Source organism: Equus przewalskii, chromosome 19 (assembly GCF_037783145.1).
Source record: "Equus przewalskii isolate Varuska chromosome 19, EquPr2, whole genome shotgun sequence".
NCBI classification, from domain to species: Eukaryota; Metazoa; Chordata; class Mammalia; order Perissodactyla; family Equidae; genus Equus; species Equus przewalskii.
Window position 1 is genome coordinate 38,946,047 of NC_091849.1, and position 19,403 is coordinate 38,965,449.

At 42.3% G+C, this 19,403-nt stretch overlaps 1 protein-coding gene across 2 annotated transcripts; it reads right to left on the reverse strand.

Annotated features, from left to right (window-relative positions):
- Positions 1–1,770: 1,770 nt before the first annotated feature.
- SAYSD1 (SAYSVFN motif domain containing 1) lies at positions 1,771–18,153 on the reverse strand. 2 transcript variants are annotated; one of them, XR_011530079.1, is made up of 3 exons: positions 17,795–18,104; positions 12,341–12,792; positions 1,771–9,857 (listed from the first exon to the last, which is right to left on the reverse strand). XR_011530079.1 is itself a non-coding variant. In XM_008518016.2 (2 exons), exons 1-2 carry the CDS (start codon positions 17,999–18,001, stop codon positions 12,448–12,450), a joined length of 552 nt encoding a protein of 183 aa, XP_008516238.1. In that variant the 5' UTR covers positions 18,002–18,153; the 3' UTR covers positions 11,905–12,447. The 2 variants fall into 2 exon arrangements, 1 of the variants encoding a protein (XP_008516238.1); XM_008518016.2 differs by lacking the exon at positions 1,771–9,857 and having other exon boundaries at positions 11,905–12,792; positions 17,795–18,153.
- Between the last annotated feature and the right edge of the window lie 1,250 nt (positions 18,154–19,403).

Here is a 19,403-nt window from a genome sequence, read left to right on the forward strand (position 1 = left end):
TAGGAAAACACAAAAGACGCCGTTTCCAGCCCAAGGAAAAAAAATCTTTGCTCATTACTCATATTGTGATTTTCATCTTCAAAGCACTTACCAAGTACTAATTTATCCATCGCAGCCTTTATACAGGGACTGCAAAGTCATTTAATTAGAGAAGTTGGGTGGTCGAGTGGCTTAAATAATGACTGACAGCCAAATGGACGTGTATTCTAATTCCACTCATTCATTTGATCTCCCCTGTCTAAATGAACTCAGTCCATTAAATCCGTTTTTAAAAAAAATGCTATAAAAGCACAAGCCTTGTTTGCAAAGCAGCCACAGAATTTGAATGGAGCTGCTGTTTAGAGATTCATCTTCAGAAAATGAACTTTTCCCCAAAAATGATTGCTCACTCTCTGGATTTGCAACTCACTTTTATAGAAGAACAGAGGATTTGCAGATTTTCCCTAATCCCTCCACTATTTCCGTTATCCCTGTTTGAAGATAAATGTACTTATCTGAAGGTCTCCTTAAATACACCTCCTTTTTAGACAAGCTGTGGGAATTGTCCCTTTCAAACCTAATTCTTACTCTGAGAGCAAACTACAAGGATAGCCAATTCTTGATATCTGCAGATAGAATGTCTGCATTTTGGTTTGTCTGCACCAATCTTGCTTTCGATTTTATTCACTCCACTATTGATATTCTCACCTCTCTGTGTCTTTACTCTGCCACTCAGCAGGAGCAAGATGGAGCTCAGAGCTTTTTCTCCCTTCCCCACCCTCAGGAAAACACCTGCCCAAACCAAACCAGACCAGTGACCACCACATTTGTAGGATGCGTAAGTCAGATAGATGACATCTCGGAAAAGCAGGTGCACTTTGGCTTAATGGGGTTTAACCTCAGCCTGAAGAAAGATTAATGGAGCTGCCCTGCTCTGCAGAGGCCCAGCCGTGGAGGAAATAAATGAGAATTCTTGGCCTCCAGACTCATCCATGTACGCATGCAATATAGAGCCACATTCCAGTGACTGATACCCCACAGATGGGGATAACTGAATTCCACATAGAATTTGTGAAGGAGCTCACTCCTATGCCATGTGTATCAGCATTCCCAAGGGTTGGGAATCCACCCCCAACCCATCTTCTCTCACTGTTTTCCAAGAAGCCTATGTCATAAACACCCACAGTTCAGTGTCTTTCAATCTCTCTCTTTCTCTCTCCTTCCCTATTTCCCTCTTCCTTTCCTTCCTCCCCACCCCATTACACATCCCCACAATAAAGACAAATACTGAAAACAGTGGGGTCTCCCTTTCTGATAGAAATAGTGGGGGAAAGAACCCCAGCAATACAAACTGGAATAGATAAAAAGTGTATCCAGATAGTTGGAGAAGATGGGAAAATAGACCCAGTATTGGGACAAGGAAAGAGTAGAAATTATATATCCCAAAGGCGGGAAGGGTAGGTGGGAAAGAGATGATGAAGAGGCCAGAACATAAGAAAAGTAAATTAAAAAACCCAGCACTGTTTAAATGTGAAAAAGAGCTATAGTAAAAGAGAGGAAGAAATTGCAGAGGTGGAAAAAAGAATGAGAATTACAAGAGGCAAGCTATAGGGAGCCAAGTTAGGAGCCCCATCTCTAGCCAATGTTATTAACTCCTTCTTCCATAAATCTGAGCTCTTTCCCTGTAGAGTTCTCCAATCCCAAGCTGTGATAGATTGTTTCCTTTGGTACAAAGGCTCATTTTAACTAACATAATGATTTTAGAAAGAGAAAAAGACCCACAGCCAAGAGTAAATCCAACACTTGTTTTTATTTTTTTCCCACGGATGCCAGGCACCAGTGTTAGAATGAATTACTGTGGCTCCTCCTCACATAGGACCAATAGCCCTGAGAATTTATCTGTGTTACAACCTCAGAGAATAAAATCAATAGCTGAGTATTATAAACACTGAGCAGTCCCACGCTGAGGGATGCTGAAGCAGGCTGCTAACACCTGGAGGGAACTGGCAAACAATTTTTTTTAACTTTCCATATCTCTAGGGTGAAAGAGCAAAGACTTGAAATAATAAACAATGTTTACAGAAGACTTTTCAGTTCCAATGACCTAAGGTGGAATTAGAAACACAGTTCAGGACTTGGACATAATCACACCTTTTAATAGCTGCAACAAAAAGGCTATAGTTACTTTAGCTTTTAGGTCCAATCTTCAACAATCTATAACCATTTATGTACATTTCTGGCTTAAAGAGACCGATGTTTTACCACCATGTATTTTGCCCTCTTAGAAAGCTTCAGAATCTTCAAAATTCCTAGGAAATTGAATTTTCAGTTTTATTGAACCCCACTGGTACCCACCAATTAGATGCCACTTTACAATGAAACCAGCCTCAAGCTCTTTCATTTTCAAATCTTAATGTGGGAAGCGGAGACTAGAGAACCAAAATGCGGGAGACACACACCAAAATAAGGACATCTCACTTTGGTTAAGCTAAACCAATGTCCTTCCAACAGCATCCTTTGGAAAGGTAGTTAAAAATACAGATGAAAAGTCATCTTATGTACACTCATGTTATATAACAGAATCATGTTATGTTAGGAATTATACTGTGTTGGAATATTCTTAGCAATCAAGAAAAAGGTCCATAACACCACACTTTACATAGGTATTTACAAAATCACCTTTTTAAAGAAATTGGTAGAGATCGCAAAGCCTGCCAACCAAAGCATGATGGGGCCACAAGTCCAGAAAAGATGCCTCATCTGTAGAATCTTAGCATCAGCTGAAACCACAATTCTCTCACTTTATCCTAGTCTTGAATTCTGCCTGCTTCTCAGATATAGACCCTCTTCTAGCAGGAGGGGTCCTTTGCCTATTGGGGTCCTTCAATGGGTTAGTCTTGGTGTCACTCCTCATGTTAAAAGTGCAACAGCTCTTGAGATGTTCTTCCACGGTACGGACCCCCTGAGAGTATGCCAAGCCATCTGAACCTCAGTAATACCCCATAATTGGAGTCATCTCCCTAAGGGCATGTGGGGCTCATGCACCCTCTACACTAGCTGCCCACATGGAGAGATTTTCTTCAGCTGCATTCAAAATGGTACACTGATGTAGATTTCCAAAGGCTACAGCAGCCTTTGGCTACACGGGCATGGCTACATGGACACCCTGTGTGGACTCTTCAGAATCCGATCTCTCTCTCCTCCTTGGGACTGGATCCTCCAAAGCTATCATGTCCTCACATGAATTTCCTATTTGATTATCTTTCCTTAGGAAACATCTCTCCCAGTTCCCCTACTCACCCTGCACTGATCAGCCTTTCATTAGGCCACGAGGCTTCCTCTGCTTCTGGGAAACATGCAAATTATATAGGAAATTCTTCTTTTTCCATAAATAGTTCTTTGAAAATTACATACAGGGGCAGAACCTGGTATAATCCATAGTAAGAGGTAGAATAGCCAAAGACATTATTTTTTTTTAATTGATGAGGATCTAGATCAAAGCAATTCCTTCATTTCACCCTGTGCCGTTTCATCATATGATATGTTTGGCACTGTCAAACTCATTCTAAATCTCAGGGGAAAAGTTATTAGAAGGAATATGATTAAAACAAACTCTGCATAACAAATCTAAGTCTGTCCATAGAGATGGTTCACTGTAAATGAATTGCTACACGTATAAAAAATACTCCGCCTATAAATACATATACTTTTCTCCAGAAATTATCAAAATATGATCAATATTATTAGTAACGTAACTAAATGAAGTATTTATCATAGGAGAGAGGCAAAAAAGGAATGGAGATATGGGGGAAGGGTGCTATTCTATACTGAGTGGTCAGGGAAGGCCTTTCAGATGACATGACAGCTGAGAGACCTGAATGGAGTAAGAGAACAAATCCTTGGACCATCTAGGGGAAGTGAGTTTTAAGCAAAGGGAACAAATGGTGCAAAGACCCTAAAGCAGAAGCTTATTTGGTGTGTTAGAGCAGGGGTCAGCAAACTATGGCCCACTAACTGGTTTTATAAATAAAGTTTTATTGGCATACTCCTTTGTTCACATATTGTCTGTGGCTGCTTTCGCTCTACAATAGCAAAGTTGAGTAGTTGTGACAGTATGGTCAACAAAGCTATTTACTGTCTGGCCCTTTATAGAAAAAGCTTGCTTAACCCCTGGGTAGGATGAACATGAAGGAGGTAAATGTAACTGAGAGATGCAGGCAGGGGCCAGATCACTTAGGGTCTGGTAGGATAAAACCACCCTAACAACCACCCACCCGCCAAAGGAAAGACACATCTCCAAGGGTTAGGAGTGCAGGTATCATCTACAAATTGGGGATCAAAGTCTTCTTTTCACTGACTCACTCCAGGGTGCCAGTCTGAACTCTGCTTTATTTCTGGTCCCCAGGTTCTCAGTCTTTTTTCCCATGTGACAGCAATGTGCCATCTGATAGGCTCCCATGCACACATCCTCAATAGGCCTAGGCAAGTGAGGAGATTTACAACATAAGGGTAACCTTGAAGGTGCACTAACAAAATCGCAAAATGAACATTCACAAATAATAATGATTTTCTACAAATTACTTTGATATAAACCTAATATTTTAAAGTGTTTCACAAGACACAATGAGCACCACTGCCACAGACTATGTTTTCTGCATTTTTTTCATTCAAGCAAAATTCCACAGACACAAAATGTATTCAAAGACTTTGCTACTCAAAGTGTGGTCTGAAGACCAGTAGCATCATCATCACCTGGGAGCTTGTCTGAATTGCAGGATCTCAGGCTCCGGCCCAGACCTATGGATCGGAATCTCCATGTTAACAAGACTCCCAGGAGATGTGAATGGTCACTAAAGTTTGAGACCACTGTCCTGAGAGGAATTGGCCTCTAATTACTGTTTTGCAAGAGTTGGAAATATAGAGTTTTAAGTTTCAAAGAGGTTAGCCTGGTTTATACTATTCATACTAGTGAACATTGGATACAACTTAAGTGCTCAATAATAGGGGATTGGCTAAACAAGAAATGGCACATTTATCCATACAGAAATATTATGCAGCTGTCAAAAACAATATTGTAGAAGAATAGCATGAGAATATATTCATAGTTTATCAGTAAGTGAAAAAAAATCAATTGTAGGTTGGACTAAGACTAAAACAAATGTAGCAATTATGGTTAAAGAACAGAATGTAGATGTGAAAAACCTTAGCAATATAGTAATGATAAAACTAATAAAAAGAGGCGAGGAGAAGGGAGAGGAGGTGCGTAAAGCAGTGTAGGCATGTGGATTTCCTCATCTTTCATAGCCACAGGTAAAAATATGTAATTTAAGGCTAATAAATCAAGTAATAGATTATAATTATATTTAAAAATGTAAAGTCAATCAATTAATCAGTCAATAGAATGAGTATTGAGGAATAGAGAGAAGCAGGGAACAGGTGGAAATACAAACTTATTACATTCATTTTTCACAGGATATTAATAAATACTGCCTAAAATATGAAGGATTAAGGAATTAATTTAAAGTTAAAAAAAAAACAGCTGTGGAACAGACATTTAAGTTTTCCAAATTATCAAAAGAAACACACACACACAAAAGGAAACAGAACAAAAAGCAGAGACCATATGGTAAAAGAAGCAATATAAACAGAAAGCATAACATAAAATGTGATGAGGTGAACAAGACTTCAATAATATAATGAGATAAATTCACCTATTAAAAGAAAAATATTTCTCATAATGGATTTTAAAGCAAAATCCAAATGTTCTTTATATACAAGCAACAGACCTGACAAAAATGACTCGGGCTGAAAACCAAAGGACGGACAGAGGCATACTTGGCCAACGCAAACAAAAAGTAAGCAGGGTCCCAATCTTAATATCAGATAAGGATGAATTCAGAGCAAAGAGCAATAAAGAAAACAAAGGTGGCTTTTTATAATGATAAAAGGGAACAATCTGTAATGGAGACCTAAAAACATGTCTTTATATATTCCAAAATCTGAAAAAAATACTCAAAAAATTGTATAACCTCATGAAAATTATTAATCAAAAATATAAATGAAAGTATTAACAAACAGAACCTATCAGCACATTAAAAGAATAGGACATTACTGTCAAGGATCACTTATTCCAAGAATAAAAGGATGGTTCAATATGAGTAAATCTATAACACAACTGATTACATTAATTGATCAAAGAGAAAAATCACATAATCAATCTCCAGTACACTGAAAGAGATTTCGTGAAATTCAACATCCATTCTTAAGGAAAAAAACTCTTTTAACAACATAAGTACAGATGAACAATTCCTGAAGATAACCATGTGTCTATCGATCGATCCACTTACGCTAAAGCCAGCATCATGCTTAATGGGAAAATACTACAGCACGCTCGTTAAAGTCAAGAACAAGACAAAGATGATATTGACTATTATTCTGACTTAACATTTTTCTGGATGTTCTAGCCAATGTAATTAGACAAAGAGCAAAAATAAGAGGTATAAAACTTGGAAAAAGAGGAGCTAAATTTTACAAAATTTGAAAAAAAAATCTATATGGAAAATCCAAGAGAATCAATCGAAAAATCATTATAATTAGTAAGAGAATTCAGTAAAGGGCAAGAGCTGGTACATAATTAATATACCAAAATCAATAACTTTCATATATATATGTAACACCTAGTTGGAAGAAATAATAAAAAAATTCTCAGAATGTATCATATTCCTCAAGTATGCTATTCTCCTTCATGATTAATCACCTTTTCCCAGGGGGTTCCTGTGACTGACATGCTACCTCCTTGCCCCTGCCTTCTTCCCTGGAGAGTACTTGATGCTCCTTCAAACTCAGCACAATGTCACCACCTCCAGGAAGCACCCCCTGACCTCATAAGTGTTTCGATATCCCTTTTCTATCCTCTGGTCCTCATTTAGACATCACATAGTGCTTACCACACTGTTCTGTAACTGATTATTGGCTGCTGCCCCCATTTGACTGTGAGCTCCTTGAGAAAAGGGACCTCGTCTGCATTATCCCTACATACTCAGAGCCCAGCACTGGGCCTGGCAAAGATTAGGCGCTCTGTCAAAGTCCACAGTAGACACTAAGTTAGGCTTTTGATTCTCTTCATAAGAAATCATGGCCCAAACCCAAAGACAGACTAAGAAATGGTGAAGATGGACAGATAGATAGAGAGGGAGAGAGATGTTAGATTCATATAAGTTGGAAAAGCAGGTGCTGGTGAGTAGGTTGTTATGCCTCATTTGGTCATCTTTATGGATTGTAATTCTTTCATTAATGAAACAATGAATTGAATAAAAAACACTTATTCAGTAAAATGCTGTCCAAAACTGTTAAATTGATGAATGCATGAATGTATTTGTTCTAGAAACAAATGGTTACAGCTTTTATTTGGTTCCTTTCCTAAAATATTTGTTAAATTTGTTGTGTTGACTTTTAGGATATTCTGATTTAGTTTTTAATTATCATAATCATTAATATTATTGTTTTCCCCAAATTAAAATCCTCCACTTTAACATAAGAAGTAGAATGTATACGTCTTAAGCCAATAATTTTGCAATGTCCATATCGGTTAACAAAATCTTAAAAGATGGCTGTATAGAAAATATATAAACATTTTCACCAATGGAAAAAAAGATTAGGTGTTCCATAAATAAGTAGATGGATGGATGGGTGGGTGGATGGACAGACAGGGGAACGAATGAACAACATAAAGAATCTGCTCTCCACATGAACTTTTCAAAATGAAAATTGTATCATGTCATTCTTTTACATGAAAACTTCAAATGCATATAAATAAAACAAAAACCTAAAAAAGAAGAAAGCAGGCAAAGGGCAGAATGGTGTGTAGAGGATGCTATCATTTGTGGGCTTGAGAAAGAACAAACAGGATGGTGGGAGGGAGACTCTATCACTGTGTAGCCTATGTACCTCCTGAATTCTGACATATACTCATATAAGCACAACAGAAAACACTTTCCTATTGTTCCAAAATGTTCTAACGTGAGCATGTGCTTCTTTTGCTAATAATTGTTTTTAAAGAAAACTTCAGAAATAAAGCACCTTTAATGACAGTACAGCCTCTGGAGTTAGTTCCTCATCATTTTAAAGTCATCTTTGTGTTTCTTTTTCTCTAGCTCTGATGTTTCGAGTGAACAGTTTGAAAAATGGCAAACCTTGTTGCGCCTTTTAAAAATACACACCCATCTCTCTTTGCTTGGATCTAATATACACTGTTTTCTTCCTATTTTAACATTTATGATTTACATCAGTGGCTCCTGATCTTTAGTGAGCTGGAGATGACCCCAGGGAGGCTGTTGAAATGCAGATTCTTGGGGTCCTACCCCTAGACATTCCAAGTCAGTGGGTCTGGGTGGAGCTCCAGAATCTGCATTTTTAACATCACCACAGGGCATTCCAATGCAGGTGATCCATAGACTGCACTTTTCCAAACATTCATCCATGCCGTGTTAAGGAAACTTAGTATTCCTCATATAAAAGTGACAATCCTAAGTAGTACAAAATTTAGATCTCTCCTTCTGATGACTCCTTCCCCAACACACACACAGGCACGCGTGCACACACACACACTACTTATACCTTTATAAACATCTGTATTACGTTATATGCCTTAAAATGTGGTTCTTTGAACACTCACCTTGTCTTCTCTCTCAGCTTTTTGAGAGTGAGAGCCATGTCTTTCTCTAGCCTAATGCTCCAAAGGTGTGAAATAAAGTATGTGTGACAGAAACCAGAGCATACAGTTCCAATTTTACTTTCTTTGCTTAAGGATTGTTTCTCTGCCAGCTGTGTAAGTTCCTAGTCTTTCTTCCTCCGACAAAGCTCAGATGTGGACAGCACAGTGCTAACCGTCTCCACTGCACTACTGCCCGGTAAGTCTAGAGAGGGGCAGTTGTTTTATGTAAAAGTACATGTATAAATCACTTCTGGTAGCTTTCCCAGGACCTCTGATGGGCCCTTTCCTCTGAGAATCTTAGAGTGAAAAGAATGCCTGAAAAAGCAGCACAAATTGTTCAGATAAACATCCCAGTGGGTTTCCCACATGACATAAATTATCGAGTGTGATGTGAAGGGACCCACGATTTATAGCGGCAGCTCTATGCTACCCCCTGGTGGCAAGATGCTCCATGGCATCCCAGCCCCACCCGCATCCCGGCTGTCACGGCGGACTCCCACAGCCCAAGTTCATTTATGCACCATGGACTCCGATGAACCAAGTTCATTTATGTGTCTCCAGGAGCACCAAGCCCAGTGCGCCTACAAATATTTGCTGGAAAATAAGTTAACAGTATGAGTGACAGGAAACAAAAACCCGTGTTTAGAGTTTTTCTTTCTTCTGCTCAACTGAGGATCACTGGTTCTGCCAATTGTGTAACTTCCCAGGTTTTTTTTTAGCACAGAACTTGTGAGCCTAATCTTTTAATGAACAGATCCGTCAAAAGGCAAATGTGGAAGACCTCTTACACTCAAAGCACAATCCTAATAGCACAAAATATACACGCCTATCTCGTCACTGGTAAAACTCTAGAGCTTTTGAGAAAGGTCATTGCACTCAACAACTGAGACAATCATCCCCACCCAGACCTGGAACCCTCAGAACGGGCTAAGGCTAGCTTGAAAGTGATTGTTCCAGGAATATAACTCGGAGGATTTAGCCTGAAGAAGAGAGAGGACTAAGAGAACTGAGCAATGATTTACCAGCCTGGAGGATGCTCTGTGTCCACTGAGAATAAGAAGAAATAACCTAGGGTGGCAGTGGAGGGTGGCTCAGGTTCTTTTGGTAAAGAGCTTCCTAAGAAGCGCCCGAATCTTGCACCTGGATTCTTCTTCTTTAGAGGTCACTAGGAGAAAAAAAAATGTAATCAGAAATAAATGCGGCCCTGCCCAAGGCAAGGGGGATGCATTTGATGGCATTCTGGGTCCTTTCCAGCCCTACAAGTAGAGGCTCATTTAACAGTCCCTGTGAATAGGCAAGACGAAATAACACAAATAAAAGCAAAAGCCAATTTTCTTGTAAGACTCAGACAGAAACGACCTCATGGCACACACAGCTATCATAGGAACTGAACGCATCTCTGGGATTTCAAGTTCCCTGATGACAGAATAAGCCTTTAATGGAAGATGCTTGCTGTGCTAATGGTCAGGCCTAAGTGGAAATTCTGAGATCAATAGGCCTTTCCAAATTCAGGAAATCAAGACTGCACCTAAAGCTTAATGGCCTGATAAGAACAGCAAATACATACTGTCCTTTCCTCTTCACCCTGCCAGGCATTTAATTGGTTCACACCCCCTTTTTCCTAGAAGTTAATGCTGTCATTACATGCAAACTTTGGGAAGAGGTGAGCAAGGAGAGGAGACAAATTGTTCACAGAAGATCCCGTGGAAGATGGGTTTAAGGCAATCTAGGCTCTGCCTCATCACAAACAGCAACATTTTCAAAGCACGCCAGTGAGGTCCACTCCTAAGTTGAGTCTTTTCTATGCTTAAGACAAGTCTCTACTTTGCCGGGATTACTAACTGGATCAAATGTACCTAATTCAGAGTTATAGGTGCTTTGTTTTAGGTGAAAGTTTGAATTATACCTTTTTAAAATGCAAAATAATTCTTTCCTAGAACAGTGCTTACTGCCCTGGGCATTGCAGTGAATCTTCGATCAGGAAGGTTTCTTCCCTGTCCTTGGCTTTTATGAAGTGGAAAAGGCCAAGTTAAACATCAGGGAAATGAAGGAAGCCTTAAGAAAGTAAATTAGGAAACAAAATCATGGATCTTAAATACGAGCAAAACTTGCACGTTTAATAGGGAGTCATCTGTTTCCCACACTTTCTACAGGTCCAGTTCAGACAGAAGTCACGGGAGAAAAGACTTCTTTACGAGCTAAAGGGATCTTCTGTTCAACTGGATGACTGAGGGACAGTCCAACTCTCACCAGCAAAGGGCTGGAGAGAGGAGCAATGCGTAATGGAGGAATTTTCAGCAAGGGTTGAAGCACACAGGGGTGAATGGCCACAAGTGTGATGAATGAGAAGGTCCCTCGGCACTCCTCCCATCACTGAAATGTGCCTCACTCTATCATTGGAATTGCCTGGATTATTTTGTCCACCACCCCACTTCCAGCTAGACTGCATGCTTGGAGAACTGGGAACACGTCTGCTTTTTTTTTTTATCATATGTGAAGCACCTAGCAAAGTGCTGGCATTCAATGAATAAAAGTTAAATTAATTAAATTGAGCAAAGATTTTGCTCTAATAAGTAAATCAGGCAAGAACAAAAGAAGAATTAACAACAGGCCTCCATTACTTAATAACATCTCATAAATATTAAAGTTACTTTCAGAATATAAGAATTAATAACTGAATTCTGAAGTTGAAAATCTACTGGGGAATCGTTAATTCTTAAAATCTTACGTTCGGAAAAATCTATTGCTTTAAAACTAGATTCCTCTTACTCATCAGTAGGATCCATAAAATAAGTATTTAATGGTTTGCTTTGCGCAATCTTAACAAAGGCAAGCTCTAGCTTTGTCCTGGAGGAGGAAGGGACTGTGACAGCGTGCCTGGATGACCACTGTTTACCTGATTTCTCACCAGAAGCCCACAGGCGAAGGGACTGCTTACTCCAAAGCCCCAGAATATAAGAAACAGCCCAAGCAGCCAATAAGTCTGGAGTTTCACTTCCAGAGGAACCTCCCTACACACTCAAGAATTTTTTCTTGCTGAGTTTATCATTAACAACCACTCATCAAATCTACCAGTGTTGGCTTTGTGAAATCCCTCCCCACACCTGTCACCTAGGGCTTTCTCTTCTCTTCTCTTCCTTCACTGAGTGGGCGCAGAGTAACAGAGGAGAGTGGAAGGTGGTGATGGGCAATGCGGATCTGTTGCTGAAAAGTACACGTTTTAAAGATATTTTATTTTTCAAAATCATTAATGACCCAAAAAGCAAGCCTTAAAGCAGGAAGAGATAAAAACAAAACCCAAAAAACAAAACTTGCAATTTAAGCTTCTTAGGGGGAAAAATGCTATAAATATGAAAGGACTGAAAGAGAACATTCACTTTGAATGCACAGTCCCAATGTACCCGACCATGACTTCAAACAGCTATGTCCCCAGTGCCTTCCTAGTGCTCTAAAATCACCTCTCTCAAATAATGAGACACGGGTCTCCTTTATTTTTTTAATTATTTTGTACGTAATTTTTATAAATTGCGTCAGACCCACAGTGAGTGTCTTTCTGGGAGTTTCACCAAAACCAAAGCAAAGTTCAAAGAAAAAATTGCAGCGGAAGATCAGGGAGAGAATGCAGAACCGCGTGCTCACAGAGCTAACCTGCACGCTGTCCTTAGTCTTGGGCACCTGAAATCAAGCCCACAAGTCCACGCCCTGGGGCTAAGGGGACCACGCGGAGGCCAGCTGCAGGACAGCAGAGCCTGGTCCTATCTCCCCTCCAGGGGTCGAAACTGTAGCTCGCGCTCAAACTGCTCCGCAGTCAGAGTGCCCTGGATGGCCTCGCAGCCCGGGTTGAACACAGAGTAGGCGCTCTTCTCTCCCGCCTTCTTCTCTCCTGGGCCTCGTGTCCCAACGTACATCCAGTAGAACAAAGACAGGACAAAATAAGCCAAGCCAAATTCCAGTTCCACAAACAGTCCGAGCAGGACCAGCCAGAGAAGAACCTTCAAGAAGGTGATGTTGGTCAGGATAGACTGGTCCCGTGGCGATGGCAGAGGAATGGCTGTATTCCGTGGTGGCTGTGATGTGCTGCTCCCAGGCTGAGCGGCTTCCTAGGATACACAAACAAACAGAAGTAAGAATAAAGGGGCATGGGGCTGAGAGATTGAGAACCAGTGTAGAGAGGCAGCTCTCAGCGCTCTGGGAAGGCTTCCGGCTCATTGATTTCTATTTTCCTGCCCTGCTCTCTAAAACAATCATCTCCAAGGAGCTCATGCGCCCTGTTCTGACTGAATCAAAACTGATCAGCACTTAGTGAGATGCGACCCAATAAAAACCTTACACTATTCAAATGGATTCCCATTCACGGGAGACATTTCCTCAGATTAGTCTGCTGCTAACAAGAGCTAATTTGTGCCCCATACAGAAGCTCCTCAGTAACTGATCATGCGACAGCCATGCGTATGCTTTGCACACAGAATCGATATGTTTGTTGATTTGATTAGATGAGCTAAAATTCTGTGAGTGACATGATTCTAAAATGAGGACTATACCAGAAACAGGAAACAAAAATCCCTTCCACATAATAAAAAAGAAAAAAATCACTGTTATAGCCACAACTTCTCCATCCTCTGTGACCATCCTACTCCCCGCAGACCCAGGCAGTGTTTCCTAACTAGACTCCCGGCCTCCTCCCGCCTCCCTCCCCAAACCATAGTACGGCTGCTAAATGAATCTCCTAAGACGCCCATCAACCTCCTGCTCACAAACCTTCAACACATTTTTATTGCCTGCAGGTTAAAATTTAAACTCCTTGGGCTGGAATCCAAGGCTTTCCATTTACTCAGCAGACAGAAATGCCAGGACATTGGCCTCTGCACTGGGTGCTAATGGGAGACACAGGTATTTAGGTAGCTTTAGGGAGCTTGATCTGTAGTCCAGTATCTTCCAAACTTTTTTGGGTATGACCCACAATAAGAAATACATTTTGTACTATGAGCCAGCATATATATGTGTAACAGAAAAAAAAACTTTCACAAATCAACAAATACCTTCACTATATGAAGCTCTCATTTTCTCTTCTATTTTTTAAACTTTAAACTAAATTGATTTCACCACCCACTAATGGGTCATGACTTGCAGTTTGCAAAACAATAGTCTACAATTTTTCCTGTACAACACAATCCACAATGTATTGCTCGACACATGAACCCTCTATGCAGTTCAACTGGGCTTTCTACCCAAAGCCATTGCCAGCTTCGGCCTGGAATACCCTCTGCTTCTTCTCCTCTCCCCAGCTCCTTGACTTCCTTCCAAGAAAGCACGACCAGTGAATTGTGGATGCCCTGACCTCCTCGGCCATCAAGGAGGGCGCCCCCTCTGCCTCCTGGAGCACTAACTGGCACTCTTTCTCGTTGAGCACCAAACTATTCAGCACTGAAGTCTCGCTCTTTTAATATAGGTCACAAATGTCCCTAGATTGTTACCATGAAGCCATGGACTGCCATTTATTATCTTTTGGTGTCTCCAGAGCCAAACACAGCACCCCACACAGAGTTTCTCAATGCAGAGCTTTTGGTTCATTTCTTCAGTTATATCCCCTGCTCTTCACATGATCATTTAAAAGGGGACAACAAATATCATTTGGTCTCAATAAAAAATACAGGTAATTTGATTTATGTTGCTTCAGAAATTCTATTTTGTTAGAACCTCCTTTTTTAGCACCAACATTGTAATTATTACCTTTTCAGTTAGATTGGAAAGGCCCTTAACATATCATCAGCAACACTCCCCCCCCCAACCCCAGGACACATACATTTACTAAATAAATAAACGTCCCTTTCAGATTGGACCAGTGTGCATAAGAGGAAATCACTGCAGGTCTTAGCAGGGAACTAATACGATCGGATTGATATTTAAGACTACTCTGGCTGCCACGGAGAGAAATGGGCTGCAAGAGCAGAAGCAGGAAAATTGCTAGTAGCTCCTGCCAGAGGCCCAGAAAGAGAGGACCAGGCATAGACTAGGGTGGTGACACACAAGTTGGAGAGAAATGATGGGTTGATGGATACAGAATACATTTTGAATGTGTATGACTTGAAATTCACAGTAAACTGAATTTATTTTATTATTGAGGGAGTATAAAAAGAATAATGCTTATGGCCACCACTTATTGAGCGCCTTCAAGACACCTGAGCTCCTGTAACCCAGGAGGCAGGTGTTATTATTCCCAATTTACTGATAAGGAAACATTGAGACATTAATTTCTCTAAAGTCACAGAGCTAGCGATAGGCAGAAATGAGGTTGGTCTAGGATCCTGGGATGGTCTCCCTCCAAGGCTCTTTGTACTTGATTAGGGGTCTTCATGGGGGATGGCAAGGGAAGGGTTAGAGAGCTAGAAGGAGATGGGGTGGGGGAAGGGGGTAAATGAACTGGCACAGAGAACAAACAAGGGAGAGAAGGGATGTGGGAATTCCTCTGCCTCACTTGGCATTTGCTTTGGTGCCAGTGCACCTTCTGCTGGGAAAGCTGTGTGTGGAAGTGTTGTGGTTGTCACAGCACATCTGGGCATAGTTTAAGGAAGATACTTTCATTCCTCAAATACCAACCTGCTTCCCACCTCAGGGCCTTTGCACTTGTGGTTCCCTCTGGGAGGAATGTCCCCTCCCCCTCATGTCACCTGGCTGGCTCCCTCTTCTACAAACCTCAGCAAAAATGTCATCACATGTGCCCTTCACCTTGTCCCCAGGTTTCTGCAAGAATGGCTCCTTCCTATGAAATGTCACCTCCTCAGGGAGGTCCTCCCTGCCCACACCATTTAAAGTAGCACTCTGCACCCACCTCCCAATTCACTATCACACTAGCCTGGTTTTCTTCCCCTTTCACAGCATTCATCCTTCTGCTCCTTTGTTTATTGGCTGCTGTCCCTGCCTCTTCAAATTCAAATGCAAGACCTGTGAGAGGAGGGCTTTATCTGTCTGTATTACACTTTCTCCTTGGATTTAGGACAGGAGCTGGAACACAGCGGGTACATGAAAGGATTTTGTTGAATGAACACATGATGGTGAAGGACAGGAAGAAATTAAAAGATGACCCCTGGCTTTGAGGGGGTGATGCAAAGGCTGTGCTTAGCCAGGTGACTCCAGAGAAGGAGAGCACTGAGCTGTGGGCCAACCTGAGCCCAGGCCTGGAGGTGAGGAGCTGCAGGATGAGTGTGGGCAGTGGACCCTGGGACGACATGTTGCACTGGGGGCTGGTGTGGGATATGCTTGGGGAGGGAGACGGGGGGTTTCTGCAGGATTAAAAAAAGTTACAAGCATTTTTGTCCTAATGTAGTAGAAGCTTGTCACAGGAAGAAATATTTTATTTGAGGGACTGCTTTTCCCCAAGCTAAATTTGAGCGTGGAGGAAGGGGGATGTGGATGCTTCCTTATCAATGACTCCTGAAAAGAAGCAATTACAAAAAGAAGGCTAAAGAAATCTCTGGCAAGCCACCAAAATTATTAGGTAGAGATGGATTGCAAATTAGAAAAAAAAGAATTTAATGAGAAATTTCACATCAGAGCAAACCCAGGAATGATAACCAAGTCCATGACAATGAGCTTAAAACAGAGTCCCTTATGAAAAACAGAGTGATTAATAAGAAGCAACTGGAGGTCCAGCACTTCTCTCATCCTTTTGCCAGGGCATCAGCTTTTGGGTTTTTAACCATGGAAGCTTTCTCCAAGTTTGGCTTCTCTGGGTCCACCTCAGTAATCTCATATTTCTTTGGAAATGAGATATACAGTCAAAACCCATTGTGTGGGTTACACATTGTATTCTAACTGTGGGGAGGAAAAAGGGTAGGGGAAGTGGATTCTAAAATCTCAAGCAACTGTGCTCAGTGAGTTCTAATCAACAACAAAGTTATCCTGAGACAGACTGCCCGCAAGGAAACGGATTGTCTGAATCCTGCCACACTGTTTCTGCAAGTCAGCTGGAACCTTTCGTGTCATGGAGAATAAAGGAACCTTTCGTGTCATGGAGAAAAATATCTAATCAAAACTGAGAAACAAAAAGTTCTCCTTGATTTAAAAAAATCCCCCAAAACCAGACGTTGTGCGATAATAAATAAACTGAAGAGAAATAACTTTAAGAGGCGTAAAGCACACTTCTGCTCCAGTACCTTTTAATTTTTAAAAGGAATTTTTGGCTCTTATTACACTTTTGAGGTAAAAAAGCCTTGTCACAGATTGTCTCAAAGCACTGATTTTCCGTTAATGTTTTGTCCTGTATTCCCACACGGCTCCAATCTCACATGCAAGCCACCTTGCCTTTTTACTCCTGAATGAAAACTAAATGAAGTTACCAAGAGATGCTAAGTTTATCAGCAAAATAAGAGATTACCAAAGAATTAAAGGGTAAAAAGACTATCATACTAATCTAAATATTGATTTCGCCTTGGATATTCCTTATTGACCTTGAATAAGCTTCTCTAGTTCAACAGTGACGCACAATAGGCATATGCCACCACTGGCAGTTACAGGTGCCACACTTTTGCAAGTTTTGCATTCAAACGCTAGTTTGAATACAAGTTTTCTATTTCTAAAGCACAGGCTATTTGGTCTACTGGCTGCATGTGGCCCAGGTGCGAAATCAAATGCAAGCCTTAATTACGGCCACTTTTTATGAGTATCCAATTAGACCTTTTCCCCTCCATTAGCAGAGGGCTGTGGCTCGGCACGGCTGTGGAAAGCCACAGGGCGTCACGATAACTCAGCTCGCTGTGAATCACTCAAGGGCAGGAGTGCTTTCTTCCAGGACCTTAGACCCTCGCTTCCCGCCTGGAAACAGGACCTGCGTGGGCTCCACACTGGAAAGAAAATGTCAAAGCCACGTTATCAGCGCTGACACGAGGGCTAGGACACGCGAGGCCCCGCCCCCGAGAGGCCGGAGGCGCCCGCAGCCCCGGCCCCGCCCGGAACCAGAGGAGGGGGCGTGGCTAGAAGGCAGTCACATGGTGGGCGGGGCCTGAGCGTCACCACGTGGTGGGCGGGGCCTCGACTGGAGTTTCCGGAGAGTTCACGACTGCGGCGCTGAGGCCCCGTCTCGGGCCGAGGCTTTCGTTCTCTCACCTGAGCGACGCTGGGCTGGGTCTGGGCACTCGCGGGCCTCGGTTTCCACCCCAGAAACCGTTTTAGCCAGCCTGAGGCTGCCCTTGGAGTCGCAGCTGCTTCCGCCTTCTCTCCCGAGGTTTGTGCGCTCTGCCTCGAAGGGCTCGGTTCGGCCGCCTGCCCGGCCCGTTTGCGGGCCTCCCGGAACTCAGCTAACCGCTGTTCCATGGCGCGGCCGTCGCTCCCCCGCGCCCGGCAGCGCGCGCCCGCCTGCGGTCTCCGGCCCTCCTCTTTGCCTGGCGCAGGGCCGCGGTGCGCCTGCGTAGCGAAGGCTCTGTGCTGCGCGTGCGCGCTCGGGGCCTGTGGCCCTGGGGCTTCGCGTGCGCTGGTTTGTGACGTTCCGGGGCCGGCTGTATGGCTAACAGTCCCCTCCAAAACCGCGTGGACGCTGTGGGCAACTCTTCACGCTGCATCGTTCAGAATCTGAAGCATACAGACTGCCCCATTGTTCCTCTCTCTTGCCCCGGGCTTCATCTCTCTTCAGGGATCTGCTCCCCAGCAGGTGGAGCATTCTTGAGCAGTTGAGCGCTCATCTTGGGCGCCAGATTGAGAAGGTGGTCCCAGGGCGTTGAAGAAGGCCCTTGATCTCTGGGAGGTTCTGGTGTCCGAAGGAAGGCAGCCTCCACTTTCCCTTTTAACGGGTTTACCGATCTTTGCACTTGGAGAGGCTTTCTCGCTGCTCGTCTGGCAGGCAGGCCGTGCAGACGTCTATCATTGCTCGAACCACGATGGAAACTACTTGTTGATGTGTCTAGATAGACCGGAAACTTAAAAAAAAAAATTTATTGCAGTGAAACTTAAAATACATCTTAAGTGTACTGCTAAATAGGTTTGTACTTACGGATACACCTATATACCTACTTCCAGAATAAAGAACATTTCTATTACCCTGAGGGCTCCCTTGTGCCCTCTTCTAATAGCTGCTCACCCAAAGGTCACACTTCAGGTCAGGGACTGTTAGATGGATTTTTAAAGCTCTAAGCCTCTGGCTAAGTGCCACTCACATAATTGAGGCTGAAATATTTCTTGGATCTTGGTGAGTTTGAGTCAATAAACTAGACAAACTAGAATGGAGTCTTTCATTCATTTAACAAATATTTATCCAGAGCCTGCTATGTGTTAAGTATTTTACTTGGCACTAGAGGTGTTGGAGTGAATGAAATAAACCCCTCTTTTCTTAGCACTTATGTTATAAATGGAAAGACAAATGCGTAACCATGTGTTTATGTTTAATGTAATGTCAGGTACTGATTAGTGCTATGAAGAAAAGTAAAGTAAGGAATAGGAATGCTGGGACTATTTAGAGCAAATGACCTGGGAAGACTTCTCTCAGGAGTTGCCATTTGAGCAGAGACCTAAATGAAATGAGTGAGGCATGTAGATATCTGCAGAAGAGTGTTTCAGTTGGGGGATACAGCAAGTGCAAAGGTCCTGAGACCTCAAGTGGTATGTATACTTGACCTACTCACAGAACGTTGTGGAGGTCAGTATAACTGGATGGTGGGAGGAGGGAGAAGAATGGTAGAAACTGAAGATGCACAGGTATCCAGGGGCCAGGTCACATAAGGCT

What these genes read in the sequence shown, in the direction of transcription:
- SAYSD1 (XM_008518016.2), bottom strand. Translation starts at nt 18,001, where the DNA reads ATGGAACAGCGGTTAGCTGAGTTCCGGGAGGCCCGCAAACGGGCCGGG. An exon ending in CCCAGCCCAGCGTCGCTCAG is followed by an intron (nt 12,793 to 17,794) that starts GTGAGAGAACGA and finishes TGTGTATCCTAG; the next exon opens with GAAGCCGCTCAGCCTGGGAG.